This window comes from Homarus americanus, unplaced genomic scaffold, assembly GCF_018991925.1.
Source record: "Homarus americanus isolate GMGI-L3 unplaced genomic scaffold, GMGI_Hamer_2.0 scaffold25013, whole genome shotgun sequence".
Lineage (NCBI taxonomy): Eukaryota > Metazoa > Arthropoda > Malacostraca > Decapoda > Nephropidae > Homarus > Homarus americanus.
This window is the reverse complement of record NW_024722158.1, coordinates 6,298,586-6,315,014: the sequence shown is the minus strand read 5'-3', so window position 1 is coordinate 6,315,014 and position 16,429 is coordinate 6,298,586. Positions and strand designations below refer to the sequence as shown.

Sequence of the window (16,429 nt, the reverse complement as noted above, 5' to 3'; positions counted from 1 at the left end):
AGGTGTATTGACAGGTCAGCCGGAAGACTAAAAACAGGTCGCTAACGCAGGTGAGGTTAGACTATCCGGTGAGTGGAACGTCGGATAAATGAACATTCGGATAAATAAGCGTTCGGATAAATAAGCGTTCGATTAAATGAAACCTATATATATAATCGTTCGGATAAATAAAACTAAGGATAAATAAGCGTTCGAATAGGGAAACTCCTGACATACAAGTATTCGGATAAATGAACACGCGGTATATAGACCTGTCCTTGAAGTGTCAGCGGTATATTAAAGGCTACAACTACACAGTCACACACTACAGTTAGCCGCTGACCTCCTCCATGCAGGTGTCAGTCAGTCAGTCAGTCAGTCAGTCCACAACCCCACACGCATTACAGTTAGCCACCGACCTCCTTCCTGCAAGTGTCAGGTGTCAGTCAGTCAGTCAGTCAGATGGCGTATATGTTGAGGAATGGACATCTCAACAAGTTAGACCAGCCACCACCCCCAGAAACTTCCGTGGAGTAAGTTGGAAGCTAATCTCAAACTTCCACCTCCTGGAGTCCTTTGTCAATAACTCAGGTAATCACTTCTCCTTCGCCTAAGAGAAACTCCTCAGCAGGTTGTATGATCATCCCCCTACCCTCACCCTCACCACCCCCTCTCTCCCCTCTACCTACTTCTTCTTCATCCACTCTTAAGACGCCAATACACCTGGAGTGATATCGCCCATACGACTTGGGGTTATAAATCTTGAAGCATAAGTGTCCAAGGAAATATTAGATTCACCTTAAGAACAATTATCCTAACCTACCCTAACCTAACCTAACCTAACCTAACCTAACCTAACCTAACCTAACCTAACCTAACCTAACCTAATTTAACTTAACTTAACCTTAACGTGATCCTCTTTAAAACTAGTTGTGTTTCAGTTAGTATAAGGCAGGGCAGCCTCCTTACCCAACAGTCTAAGAAGGTTGGAGTCTCAGCGAGTAAGGGCGCCCCGAGTCGACCCAGCTGCAGAACGGGTACCTAACTTAAAAGCCTGGGGCAATGATAGCGGAGTATAGCACAGGGTCAGATGTGTTACCTCTTTTGTGTACTAAAGACCCACACCCGCTCTTCCTTCCTTGCGCTGTATCCAAACTCCTTTTATGGAACTCACTATTACTGAAAGACCTCGCCCGCTAGTCTGTGTGTGACCGGAGGCGAGATTGAATATACTCAAGGTCCTATTTGTGAATTTTTATATATATATTTTTATTTGGTAAAGAAGAGTTCTTGGTGGAGATTAATAGACGTTCTTGAATGTTTATGTTTATATATATATGTCCTGCTAGGTATCAGCCCCCCCTCCCCCCCCTTCCTTATTCCCAAGTCGACAGCCCAAGAGAACGTGAGTTTGTTTATACCTGAGCATCATCCACACAACAACAACAACAAGGTCTATTATTCGGCACCACACTCGATCACATTCCATTCTGTCTCTGAATAACTTTAAAACATGAATTAAATCCCTCTGGAATTAGTCTTGTGTTCATATGGTCGTTTTGTCAAGCCTGTGTGTGTGTGTGGGTGGGTGGGTGGTGGTGATAACTTAGCCGTGGTGCAGAACGTGACTAAGAAGCCTTCACACCGCCCTTGACGACCCAAACTTGTGACAATTGCTTCATATATATGTGCACACAACACTACCACACCTACCTACCTACCTTCTCTTCTCCCTCACTAGTTTGATCCATCTCTCTCTCTATCTCTCTCTCTCACACACACACACACACACACACACACACACACACACACACACACACACACACACACACACACACACACACACACACACACCCAGCCACCAGCCACCCAGCCACCCACCCACAACACACACACACACACACACACACACACACACACACACACACACACACACACACACACACACACACACACACACCCAGCCACCCACCCACCCACCCACCACCCACCCACCACCCACACACACACACACACACACACACACACACACCCAGCCACCCACACACACACACACACACACACACACACACACACACACACACACACACACACACACACACACACACACACACACACACACACACACACACACACACACACACACACTTTATTCCCATTCTGTATTCAAATTTCTAAGTCTCATTTATCTACCGGCTAATTACCGCAGCGGACACTTACCATACCTCTTATAGTACAGTACACGAGAGTAGCTGGAAACCGTGTCTGTGTGTTTGTATGTCTGTTGTATTGTGGTTGTGTATTATTGTCATACGTGGTTGTGTATGGCTGTGTATGCCTACATGTTAATGATAGGATGATTTAAGGTTAGGTTTGGTTTGGTTGACGTTAGGGTGTTGTTCAAAGCTAAGCTAAAATAATCCGAAGGGACTGATCTTCAGGTGATCCGTATAGAAACATAATCTTTTTCACCCGTGTCGTGAAGGCCACAGGTGAAAATCAAGTTAATATCAAGTGTTGCAATACTCTCTGCAACAACAGGTATATGACGTATTTTAACCACTCTGTTGCAATCACCTAGTGGACAGAGGTGACGTGGAATCGGTGTTTGCAAAAGCCGAAATGTTTTAACACGCGGATCATCAATTTCGGAAAAAAAACTGAGTTGTATTGCTCGTCTGTCTCGGCTTTGTGTGTCGTATATCACTGGTTGAGCTGTGGAGAGAGAGAGAGAGAGAGAGACATGAACACCCACCTACCCATGAATTCCTCTATGGACTCTGTAGCCTTTGAAGAGTACAAGGGACTGAGATTAACACCCATGCTTGTGAATACCTATAGCCAGATGGTTTTGTAAAGGGCAATAGGAACAGATAAATCCCCCTTGGCCTATCTTTCCTATCGCCTCAGAGGTGTATACGCTTTCAGTTTTATGGATGTTGGTTGGGTTTCTAGAGCTAATTGCCATAGTGTAGTCAAGATGTGTATATGATAACTCAGGTGTTTTCTGTGTGTGTGTGTGTGTAGGGAAGTAAATGCTCGCACCACACACACACCACACACACACACACACACATCCGCACACACACACACACATCCACAAGACCTCTTCAAGACAGTGGACAGTGGTAGGGGAGCTCCGTTAACCCGCCTTTGTCTGAGTTAGGAAAGATTCAGGAAAAGATTTATATATTACAGCTGACTCCCTCTCACCCCTTCCCTCCCTCCCTCCCTCCGTCCCTCCGTCTCTCTCTCTCTCCCTCCTTCCTCCCTCCCTCCTCCTCTTTCCTCTCTCTCCCCCCTCCTTCTCTTCCTCTCTCATATTCTGGGCAACGAGAAAAAGACCGGACAGTTCTCTCTATTCGCTTTGTATTCTTCCTTGACTTTTGATTCTCCTAGTAATAAAAATGAAGGTATATCATCCAGCTATTGTGATGTCTGAAACTCGGATGTATTCTTACTTTTTGCGTAAGATTTCGTAAGTTCGTCAAGGTTATATTGTACTTTAGCCATGGTGTTGTTACGAAAATTTCCATGCCGTGTTTCATGCGTTACTTGGGCATCAGGTTAACGTTATGAAGCTGTGTGTTTTAGAGTCTATGGTCAAAACAGCAACAACTTCACTTAACACACACACTGGGATGCTTAAAATCAACACGTAGTCCTTTCCATTATATAAAATAAATAAATAAATAAATAAAATCCCCAGAAAAAGGATTGAAATGCTTTAAAGGTCGATTCGGAATCCCACAATGCAATGGTGGAGTAGAGTGCTATAATGAATACTGTACCATAAACACGCTTAATGAAATCCCTCCACTAATTAAAATAACACGACTCTAATACTGGAACTGAAGGTTATTTCCCTGAGATTCTCTACCTGAACGAAATTAAACACAATATCAAAAACATAGATTAAATTTTCATGTTTATAATTCCACAATAAAAGATGAAAAATTATTCTGTATGTAAATAAATGTTTTCCTTGTGGTTTTAGTTATAAGATGCTACTGTGTGTTGTTGTAGGAATTACCTCAGTGTAATACAATGCCTCGACTGAACTAAGACACTTGAGAAATTATTCTAACTCGCCTCAACAAGTCCAATTAGGTTTAGCGTTTGTGTGTGTGTGTGTGTGTGTGTGCGCGCGTTTATCTACCTCACGGTTTATTCAATTATGTAGAGAAGCACAAGATGATGAGAGAGAGAGAGAGAGAGAGAGAGAGAGAGAGAGAGAGAGAGAGAGTTTAACCTACAAAACTTTCCTGCTCTCATAAAAACCCGGATATATAAGCGATACTTCAGGGTTGTCAGCGAGTGAATCCACCCTCTTTATCTCAGACTTCCCTTCCACTTAAAGTTCTCATTGACTTAGGATGATAAAACTGGTTAGGTTTAGGTTTAGGTTATAGTTATGACGATTTAAATGTTGTACTGTATATTCTCGTGTTGTGAGGGTTAATACAACTCATTAATTGCCTCTACAGAACTACAGGATTCGTGTCTGTAGCTACATTATATTTCTCCCTGTCTATCATGGGCGAGGACTCTTTTTACAAGTCGTTAATTGGTACAGTGTCGCTCAGGTGTGTTTAGTGTCGCTCAGGTGTGTTACAGTGTCGTTCAGGTGTGTTACAGTGTCGTTCAGGTGTGTTACAGTGTCGTTCAGGTGTGTTACAGTGTCGTTCAGGTGTGTTACAGTGTCGTTCAGGTGTGTTACAGTGTCGTTCAGGTGTGTTACAGTGTCGTTCAGGTGTGTTACAGTGTCGTTCAGGTGTGTTACATTATATCCCACCCGTCTTCCCTGGACTTTGAAGATAAAACCCCCTCGGCTGCTGCATTTTCTTCACTGCTGAGATTTTTCGCTTCAAGGTGCAGTATTTTCCGCTGCTTGACTGAGAGAGCCACTTTGTCCTGAACGTCTGAGAAATCAAGAAGCTCGTCCTCATCTGTGTCTCATTTGTGTCTCTAGCCCACACAAGAAACCTAAAAATGGTGGGCAAATAACTGTATATTGTCGATATGAATAGTTGTGTGTCGATGTGAATAGTTGTGTGTCGATATGAATAGTTGTGTGTCGACATGGGCAGCTGTGTGTCGACGTGAACAGCTGTGTACTCGAACGTAAACTCAGCTTTGTATCGATACAAACGCGGCCTTCCTGAACGTATAAACAAAACCATCCTCGTATCAACACCCAACAGCTGTATTGCCCAAATAAAAGATCACCTTTGTATCCGAAAACTTCCAAGGCAGATCAGTAGTATGTTTAACTAATAATAACAATGGAAATTTTACCTTTTAAAAGACATGTTGACACAGAATACACACACACACACACATACACACACACACACACACACACACACACACACACACACACACACACACACACACACACACACACACACACACACACACACACACACACACACACACACACCGGGGATCTTAGCTACAGCCCTGCGTGTGTGTGGAGAGGCACTATAAGCTCTAACATACTGCCTGTGAACTTGTGCACGGGCAGGTTTCGACAATATGTGTGGTAGTGGTGTGAGTTTACTGACACAACATAACAAGACTTAAGGGGAAACGAGAGTGTATGTCCTAACCTATGATCTGAAGGACACGTATAGGACACTTTATAGAAAATCATGTGGTGTGAGCAAACGACACAACACACGAATGGGACATGACGTGTGTGTGGAGGAGGAATGTTTTGTGTACGGCGACGACAGACAACGGTCAGGACGGTCAGAACACGACAGAGATAGGACCTAACACAGCATCTGGTAGTAGTGTGGATTGATGAGACACAACACAGCAAGTACAGCAGTGTAAGGAGAGGACGTAACACAGCATGGTCCACACAGCAGACACAGCACACACACACACACACACACACACACACACACACACACACACACCAGACTGACTGACTGACTGACTGACCGTGGACTGTGAGGGAGACAGGGCGCGACAGCTTCGGCCTTGTGTTGACCTGACACTCATAAACACCGGAGTCATTCCTGAGGGCGGCAGCCACCTCCAGCGTGTAGGACGAGCTGGTATTGTCGATCACCACCTGCCGAGGGGCACGCACCAGCTGTGAGTCAGGTGTTAGGGTGAGGGAGGGATAGGAGGAATTTCAGGTGAGGAAGGTGGTAGGGAGGGAAATTTCTATGTGGGGAGGGAATTTTCAGGTGAGGGAGGGAGGTAGAGAGAGAAATATCTAGGTGAGGGAGGGAGGTAGAGGTGAAATATCTATAGGTGAGGGAGGGCCAGGGAGGGAATTTTCAGGTGAGGGAGGTGGTAGGTGATAGGGAATGAAATACCTAGGTGAGGGAGGGGGAGGGCGAGTTAGTCATTCTCTCAACTCTTATTCTAACCACAAGCTTCGGTAAGGAGAGGAAAATACCACGAGACGATAATGTATTAGAACCTCTTCATGTTTACCCAGCGTCTTGAGCTTCTGAAACGTGAAATAATAGACACAAAGAAGGTTACTGTCACTCTCTTCCCTTCAATACAGTAACTGGGCCTTCAATACAGTAACTGGGCCTTCAATAAAGTAACTGGGTCTTCAATAAAGTAACTGGGCCTTCAATACAGTAACTGGGCCTTCAATAAAGTAACTGGGCCTTCAATAAAGTAACTGGGTCTTCAATAAAGTAACTGGGCCTTCAATACAGTAACTGGGCCTTCAATACAGTAACTGGGCCTTCAAAAAAGTAACTGGGCCTTCAATAAAGTAACTTGGCCTTACCTTGAACCTGTCGTCAGAGGTAAAGGTGAGGTCGTTGGCAGAGATGACGTGTAGGTCGCGCTGACGGATCCACGACACCTACAGGAAAGGTGTTGTTAATGAGTTGAGTTACCTGCGTCGTCTCGTGATTTATCTCCTCATGGTTAAAGGTTTAGGTACTCCTGTTTATGTCACCTGATGGTTAAACACCCTTAACCTAACCTAACCTAAGTCTTGATCAATAGTAAGGAGGGTATTACTCACAGATCGACCCCTGAGCTTGGTGACGACGCAGGGCAGAGCGGCTGGTTCACCCTCCATCACGGTGATGTTATTAGGTAGTGTCTCGTCGAACTCCGGCGGTGTCCATAAGGTCGATACTTTCTTACTCTTGATGCCTGTGAGTGAGAGAAAGCGTGAGAAAGAAGGTGTGAGACAGAGAGTGAACAAGCGTCTTAGATTCTGTTGCTGTGATTGATTTCTGCAACGTACATGAAAATGACTTTAGGATTCTTAATAGAGTATGTCAAGATAATTATTGATATATCATAATTGTAATTGAAGATATGCTGTATATTCTAAGACAGACAGACAGACAGACAGACAGACAGACAGACAGACGGCAGTGTACCCAGACAGCGTTTACCTGGCAATTAACTATAAGAAAAGCTCTTAGTAAGTTACACATGTTAAAAGCTACAAAACCTGTGGTGAATTCTGGCTATTTTGAGGGGATATTTCAGAGAGCTGTTTCCATTGTTATGTTCGGTTCGGGTTGGCGGTGATTTCTTAATGCATATATTGATAGATTCTGAAACTGAGGGAAAGATTAATACATTGAGAAATATTCCGACGATATTGTTAATTTCACAACAGGACGAGACAGAGAGTGTTTGTTAAGGCAGCGACTGATGAAAGATGATCCAGGTTTAACAAGAACAGGTTTTGTTTTTGTTTTATCAACGTTGGCTACCTACCTCCCACCTTCCTTTAAACTCACACTACACCGACTCGACGAAAAACATTACGTCATAGTTTCTTGATATTCAGTAAAAAGGAAAAGCAAATACTGGGTTGAGACCAATTAGAGGAGAGATGACGCAGATAGGAGGTTACCTGACAGTGGTAGATATTTCTAGAACAAAAGATAAAGAGAAATAAAGATAAAGATAGTGAACATGGCTTTAAGACTTTCAGACCTTAGAGGAATTATAAACTATTTCCTCCCCATAAATGGTTACGGGGGAGGGAGGGTTTTGTGGGGGTGGGGGGGAGGGAGGGGTTTGTGGGGGTGAGGGAGGAGGGTTTGTGGGGGGTGAGGGAGGGAGGGTTTGTGGGGGGGTGGGGGAGGGAGGGTTTGTGGGGGTGAGGGAGGGGGGGTTTGTGGGGTGGGAGGAGGAGGGTTTGTGGGGGTGGGGGGTCAATGTTGTGTGAGGTTTTCCCCGAGCCGAGACATGTTCCCACCACACACAATATTGACTGAGTTTAAGGCCAACACGACTCCAGGTGTTCAGATGGCGGCTAAAAAAATAACTCAGAATTTTTGGGACAAGTGACCAGGTGTCATTTAAATTGCTGAGTGAAATTACCACCAGTAAAAGCTCTATCACATCCATTTCAAGCTTGGTTCTGATTGGCTCATACGTTAACTGCTTTACCTGTGGTAATTATGATACAAAAATTCAAAACTCTTGGGCCGTCATACCTGTCTTGACTTACCTAGTGAGAAGGGACAGGTAAACCTAATTGATTTATTGTAGGGGAATGTATACCTGTCTGTCATCCTTACCTGTGTTGTTTTGAGCTCCTGGACGTGATGGAAGAAGCCTTTACGAGGAGGTTATAAATTATGTCATGTTAGCGAGAGACAATTTGCTACAGAAATAATGATGATTTAGTCTTTTTTTTTAAGATTTCATTACTTTTTTTTTTATTTCGTCAGATTTTTATTAGTTCGTCAGATTTGTGTAATATTTCGTAATTTGTTTAATATTTCTTAATTTTTTCAGATTTCGTCATTGTTTTCAGATTTCGTTAGATATATTAAAGATTTCGTCAGATTTTCAAGCGTGTGTCATACCGAGTCCTAAAAATAAATAATTACAAGTTGTGTTGATAAATGATGGAGAAAATTACAGGGAAGTTTTAAAATGTGATACTGACTGACGACCCTAACCTAACCTAACCTAACCATTTCGATTACTTCAGTCCTGGCTGTAACATCGCCTCTACATTTACTAGATGATAAAAATTCTGCCAATCAAACCTTGAACGTGTTGGACCGTGTTAGTATAGGTTTAACAAGGGATTCTGAGTGTGTGTGTGTGTGTGTGTGTGTGTGTGTGTGTGTGTGTGTGTGTGTGTGTGTGTGTTTTTCTCAAGGGTATGAAAAGTGTGGCACAACAAGAGACATAAACAATTCAAGCCTTTTTGTTTTGTTTTTGCATTGGAACAAAAAACAGGGACTTCTCTCCTTGAACGCAGTATTAGATATGTGTTTAACCCACACTTGGGAGGAGGAGGGGTAGAGTGCGTGAGAGCCTTATAGGGTTGAGTGTGAGTTGAAGTGTGTGTGTGTGTGTGTGGGCATCTCTTACAAGTCCATAGTATACTGTTGAGAAATAAAACAAATTGTAATGGAAAATAAAAAAAAATTCTCTGGTTGTATTATAATTTTTGGATAATATTTTCTTCCTGAGAATAATTTTTTGGATCTTTTTAAAATATCCAAATTTTTCTTCATTGAATAAAATTTATCTATAAAATAAGTAAAACATGGAATGAGATTAATACTATTTCGAAAGAGTTACAATAGTGTTGGTATACAAGTCGTGATCCAACCCGGAGATAAACTAACTCTTTATATTTACATTTTGTTAGGTGTATAAAAGGACAGTGTGTTTGCCTGAGTGGCCCATGAATGGATAAAGAAGTCTTGAATACTGACATGTCGTACACCGTTTCTGGGTCGTTGTGTTGTCGTCCTCGCCCTGGTCTTGTAAACACGACTCGTTCTTCAGGTCGAGAGAGAGAGAGAGAGAGAGAGAGAGAGAGAGAGAGAGAGAGAGAGAGAGAGAGGAGAGTTTCTCCCACGACATCAACAATATCATGTTTTACCGAATGCTGACTCAGATTACATAACAGATTTTGGTCTATTTAATAGAAAAAATCTGGTTTAGGTGGATTTTTTCGTACTGTAATATTAACCTAACCTAACCTGTGAAAAATATAACTACAGGTATTAATAGTGAATTATAATATAATATATACCGGTAAATGCTGCTGTAATATTTCGTTCATGGCGATTATAAAGTTCTGCTCTGGATTAATCGTCGGTGAATAAAATTGAGACTTTTTCATATATATGGAAATTTTATGACAAAACTGACAAAACTCCAGTGTCTGTTTTTTTTTGTTTTTTTTTTATTTAACTGTAATGCTCGTATTTGGGATTCGATTCATAATTGGGCGTTGATGATCCAGTGTTAATTGCTGTTTTTGGAAAATTAAATATTAATGATTGGTAAATACTAACACCCAGAGCTCAAATTTCACCAGTTGAGAGAATTATCATAATTATCCCACTGTTGAAAATTTACGTAAGGGAAAATAATTTAATATCTATACATAAATCCGTATATATTGAGATCACGCGAAGATTAGCTTCCCCTCCGGCTTATTTCACCTGGTGATTAACCTGACCTAACCTAACATTGGCCTGACCTGACCTAACCTAACATTGACCTAACCTGACCTGACCAAAACCTAACATTGACCTCAAACCAACCTGACCTAACCTAACATTGACCTAACACAAGTTCCTAATTGCCTCTAACTACTTCAGAAGGCGTTGGCGGTGTCCCATAGACTAGGGTGAAGGTATTGCCTCCTGTCCTGGTATATTTCTCAATGAATAACAACTTTCATTTCCCAGAACGAAATAATACGAATAAATCAAGGCCGATATTTGCAAACTTTAGTGCTGGGGGAGGGGGGGGGTTGGGGGGGGGTGGGATTAAGGATTTATGTCTTCATTGGCGAGGAATTGTGGCCTGGGATTTCTTTTTCAGCGGTGGCATGAAAAAAAATAAAACACATTGAAAGAAGCGATTCAGGTCTGTTTCACACTGAAGTTGTTGTCTTCCTCCTCCTCCTCCCTCTTTCCTTCCTCCTCCTCCTCCTCCTCCTCCTCCTCCTCCTCTCCTCCTCCTCCTCTTTCCTCTAATCCTCCTCCTCCTCCTCTCTTCTCTCTCTCCTTCCTCCTTGGACTTTAGAACCTCAAATCTGAGGTTCTCTTTCCTTTCCTTCCTTCCTTCCTTTCCTTCCTTCTCCAAGAAACCAACATCGGCATTAACCGTTTAAAAACTTCAAGTAATAGAAGCCGCCCTCATACCTGCGTCCTTATACCCACCCTTACACTTTTCCCCACACCCACCCTCCCACTCACCCCCCTCCCCACACCCACCCCCACCCCCACACCCCCTCCCCACACCCACCCCACACCCACCACACCCACCCTCACACCCACCCCTCACACCCCACACCCACCCCCACACACCCACCCCCACACCCACCCTCACACCCACCTCACACCACCCTCACACCACCCTCACACCCACCCTCACACCCCACCCCTTACACCCACCCCTACACCCACCCCCACACCCACCCCACACCCACCCCTCACACCCACCCTCACACCCACCCTCACACCCACCCCACACCACCCCCTACACCCACCCTCACACCCACCCCTTACACCCACCCCCTTACACCCACCCTTACACCCACCCTCACACCCACCCCTACACACCCTTCCACCCACTTCCCACCCACCCCTCACCCCTACACCCACCTCACACCACCCCCTCACACCCACACCCCTTCACCCACCCTCACCCACCCCTCACACCCACCCCTCACCCACCCCCTCCACCCCACACCCACCCCTCACACCCCCCTCACACCCACCCTCTCACACAGCACGAAAGTACTTACCAGTGAGAACTTCCTCTCCTCTACCTCCCTCTCCCCCTCCCCCTTCTTGCCAGGGTGATGAGGCCTTCTCGTTAGTTAGAGCGATGCCTACTAACGCTGAAACTTTCTAAGGAATCTACAAGGAGTCTTAAAGGTTCCTAGAGAGAGAGAGTCAGGAGGCAGCAGCGAGGCTTCTAAACCACCAAAGGTAGAATATTACTCATGGTGGAACTGGTATTTTGTCAATACTACTCGTGGCTGTAACTCGTGAAATATTACCACTGGAGGAAATATCGGTATTCTGATATTGCTCTTGGTTATGACTCGTGAAATATTAGTACTGGGGGAGGTATTATATTACTCGTGGCTGTAACGCGTGAAATATTACCACTGGAGGAAGATTTGTTATTCTGATATGACTCGTGAAATATTAATCCTAGAGAAAATACCTCAATATTACTCACAATTCTTAACTTATAACCCCGAAATATTACTCGTGGAGGAAGTGGCGTATCACCAGTATTACTCATCCTTCATTAACTCCCTCCATAAATATCAGGTAAAGGTAAATGATGGAGCCCCGACCTATCCATCATTTAGGGGAGGATGGCAGGATGGCAGGATGGAGGGAGGATGGCAGGGTGGAGGGATGGCAGGGTGGAGGAGGATGGCAGGGTGGAGGAGATGGCAGGATGGAGGGAGGATGGCAGGATGGAGGGAGGATGGCAGGGTGGAGGGAGGATGGCAGGATAGAGGGACGATGGAAGACCGCTCAAGATATAACAACCCAATCCAACCCATCTATTGAAATTGAGATCCATTAGAGAGAAATTTAAGCCCTAGATGATTGGATGAGGAGGGGTTGTTATGATTGTGTTCCATTAGATAAATCACCACTTCTGTACGTGTGTGTGTGTGTATGTGTGTGTTGTGGAACGTCTCGTATGTCACCCTCGCTCGCTCTGTCTCATGTCGTTAAGAAAATAATATCCCCTCAACTTAATAGAACGAGACAGACAGACAGACAGTATTCTACTTTCATATGCTGACAAGTGGTCTCACGCACACATAACTGAGGCTAATTAAAAAGTATTTATGTCCGTAAAAAATAGAATATTGTTAAATGAATTTCGAGAATCAATTTGGAACTAAAATGACTTTTATTTCAACGTTTTTTTTTTTCAACTTTTTGCTTTTCAACGACTTTTTTTCACAACTTTTTCAACGACTTTTTTCCAACGACTTTTTTCCAACGACTTTTTTTCAACGATTTGGGTTTTTTTAGCTACCTTTTCAGACTTTTCTCAACGACTTACCATTAATTTACCACGATGAAAATATTGTCTGTAATTATAGCAGTTCGGCCGACCAGGAGATTAAAAAAAGGAAAACAAAGGAAAAAGGAAAGAAAAACACGCTGTCTTAACTTCTTCCATTCATTAGCAGTATACCAAGTAGTGTCTCGGTTTATGTCGGCAGTTTAAGTAGGTAATTTATGTAGGCAGTTTATGTAGGCAATCTATGTTGGCAGTTTAAGTAGACAATTTATGTTGGCAGTATATGTAGGAAATTATGTAGTTAAATAGTTTATTTATGTAGGCCATTAAGATCCATCGGGTCTTTCTCCATCATTTATAGGTAGAGAGAGAGAGAGAGAGAGAGAGAGAGAGAGAGAGAGAGAGAGAGGGGAGGGAGAGAGAAGAGAGAGAGAGGCTTTAGTAGGTCAGCATCATCATCTACAGTACTTGGTTAGGTTAGCTTAGGTTAGGTTAGGTTAATTTAGGTTAAGTGATTTCGTATGCTGAATTAATATTGTAAATTTCCATTATAATAATTCTGGAGGTGTCATAATAAACACGGGTGGAATTACGAGAACATTTGGTACGTGGAGGGGAGTTGGAGGTGGGTTGGGGTGAGGGTGAGGGGGTGGGGTGGGTAGGAAGATGTGTGGAGGTTCATATTGCCATTTGAGATTCAGTTCGTAATTCACCTTGATTATAACATGCATTTTAATGATTCAGTGTCAATGAATAATGGACCACACACACACACACACACACACACACACACACACACACACACACACACACACACACACACACACACACACACACACACACACACACACACACACACACACACACACCACACACACACACACACACACACACACACACACACACACATATTCGGATCCCAGAGTGTAAAAATTGTAATGTATTTTAAAGGCCATTATGAAACAAACAGATGTGATAGATAGATAGATAGATAGATAGATAGATAGATAGACATACAGACACAGACAGACAGTCAAACTCCGCTGACCTTGTTTTCGAGAGAGAGAGAGAGGCTCATTCTCAATACGGTATAGTTCCACATCCCGGCATACTTGTCAACTTGTGGTGGAAACTTTAGCGCTTAGTTGGTAAGCTGAATACTTCGTTGACTGCAAGATAAGCTGATTGTGTGTGTGGGGGGAGGGGGGGTAACTGTTAAGTGGGTGCCTGTTTGTTTAAAGTGGACTGGCGTGGGCTGAAGTGTTTGATTTGGGGTTTTAGTGAGTGGTGATTGACTGTCTGGAGTAGGTATTGTGTTTTTCTCTGGTGTTGATTGAGTGGTGGTGGGAGACATGATGTGATTTTGACTGGTTGGTTGAGTGGTTAGATGGTTGACTGGCTTGTTGGTTGAGTGGCTGAACTAACTGGGTATCTCACTAACTGTCTGGTCGAGGGGCTGACTAACTGGCTATCTCACTACTAACTGTCCGGTGGAGTGACTTAGCTAACTGGGAGGTGTGGTAAGTGAGAGAGAGAGAGAGAGAGGAGAGGCTATGTGTGTGTCATTAGAGAAAATGAATCTTCGTCAGCCTCCCCTTAACGCGACAGCTTTATGGCCGCTACTCCGTCTTGGGTGAAGAATTTGTCTTAGTCATCGGCGATAAAAAATAAAAAAAACTCCCAGGTTCCCACGTTTTTTTGGGGGGACTGAGAAGAATAAAAAAAAAAAGTTCCCTACTAACACTATCATGAGAAGTAAATCAAATTAGAACTATTTTCTATCCCCTTTTTTCTGTGCCTTACGCCTTATACCCAACACTGTCGTAACGTGAGTAATTGGGGTTCTTTTAAGGGAATTCGTTACCTGGGGCCTATATCAGGTGTATATCATTGAGTGTGTCGTGCTGGCCGTCTCTGGTATTGACAAACTGAATGTGTTATGTCCGGAAAAAAAATAATAATTCATAGAGGTTTGGCTGACTGTCGTGTTGGTCTCAGCTGGAGCCGTAAAGTGAGTTAGGGGAGTTGGTTATATTGCCTGACCCGGCCACGTTGTCCACGAGTGGTATAATTATATAACTCGCACGGGAATGTATACGGTAGTTTGTGGATGTTTTAATACGGGGGAGGGGATGGGTTGTTAGTCTAGTTTGCATAGTGACGAGAGAGAGAGAGAGAGAGAGAGAGATAATGTTGGACGATGGTAGTGTGAGAAGTTTTGATTGGCATAGTTAACAGTGGTGGGTCTCTCTCTCCTGTTCACACACACACACACACACACACACACACACACACACACACACACACACGAAATTAGAAAAAAAATCCCATTCCTAAAACTGAATTAAGATATTTTTAATTTTTTTATTAATATATGTTTATCCAAAACCTGATAAGCATTATTAAACTCCCTTAACTTGAGAGATAAAAACAGTGACTCATATCTGTGTTTGGGTGTTTTAAAACTTCGACTAAACCCAGAGAGATAAGAAAGATAAGGTATTTAATTCTGTTTGTGTTTCTTTCTTGGGCTGCGGACTGTCTTGATACCTCAGAGCTCCTGGTTAGGTTAGGTTAGGTTAGGTTAGGTAATCAGCACCCCCTCTCCTTTACCTGTAGTTCTCTTTGCATCATCACTACATACATACATACATACATACATACATACATACATACATACATACATACATCTCTACTTAGTTGATGTAAGCAGACTGTGAGCTTGATAGAAGAAAGATCAGGGTTGGAAAATTGAGTCGATTTATTTTCTCCTGCACTCTACAGTTTATTTATTTATTGGCAACCTTAAGAGTTAGATAAATAGTGTGTGTGTGTGTGTGTGTGTGTGTGTGTGTGTGTCATTCTTCACATAGTGTTGTTAGTATTTATTCTCCTCCTCCTCCTTCTTCTCCTCTTCCTCCTCCTACTCTTCCTCCTCCTCCTCCCCCCTCCTCCCCCTCTTTCTCTCCTCCTCCTCCTCCCTCCTCCTCCTCTTTCTCTCCTCCTTCTCCTCTTCCTCCTCCTCTCCTCCCCTCCTCCTCCCCCCTCCTCCTCCTCTTTCTCTTCTCCTCCTTCTCCTCCTCCTCCTTCCCCTCCCATATCATCAGTAATCTCTTTGTGTCTTTTCGTTTTTTTCTTTATCTTACATTATCACTTTGTTCTATCTCCTCATATCATTCGCTTTCAGTTATCAGTTATTACATACCTCCTTTATTACCCTCCCTCCATTCCTAGCCCCCTTTTCCCCTCTCCTCCCCTCTCTTTCCTCCTCTATTCTACCCTCCTCTCTTCTCCTTCCTATATCACCACACCCCTTCTCCTCCCCCCTACCCTTCCCCTTCACTCCTTCCCTCTCTCTCCTCCCCAAGTGAGCAAATTACATGTGATTTTTTGCCTCCTCTGATCGACTTGCTTCAAACATTAACGTCATCACTCAATAACTAACTTCACT

At 43.4% G+C, this 16,429-nt stretch overlaps 1 protein-coding gene across 1 annotated transcript in view; it reads right to left on the bottom strand.

Moving 5' to 3' along the window:
* Positions 1–16,429, bottom strand: part of LOC121862174 (hemicentin-1-like) — a 61,781-nt gene that overhangs the window by 19,455 nt on the left and 25,897 nt on the right. The window contains exons 3-5 of the mRNA XM_042360252.1: positions 6,989–7,122; positions 6,746–6,823; positions 5,932–6,064 (exon numbers count right to left, since the gene is read on the bottom strand). Coding sequence (XP_042216186.1) covers positions 5,932–6,064; positions 6,746–6,823; positions 6,989–7,122 — 345 coding nt within the window. The remainder of the gene's footprint in view (positions 1–5,931; positions 6,065–6,745; positions 6,824–6,988; positions 7,123–16,429) is intronic.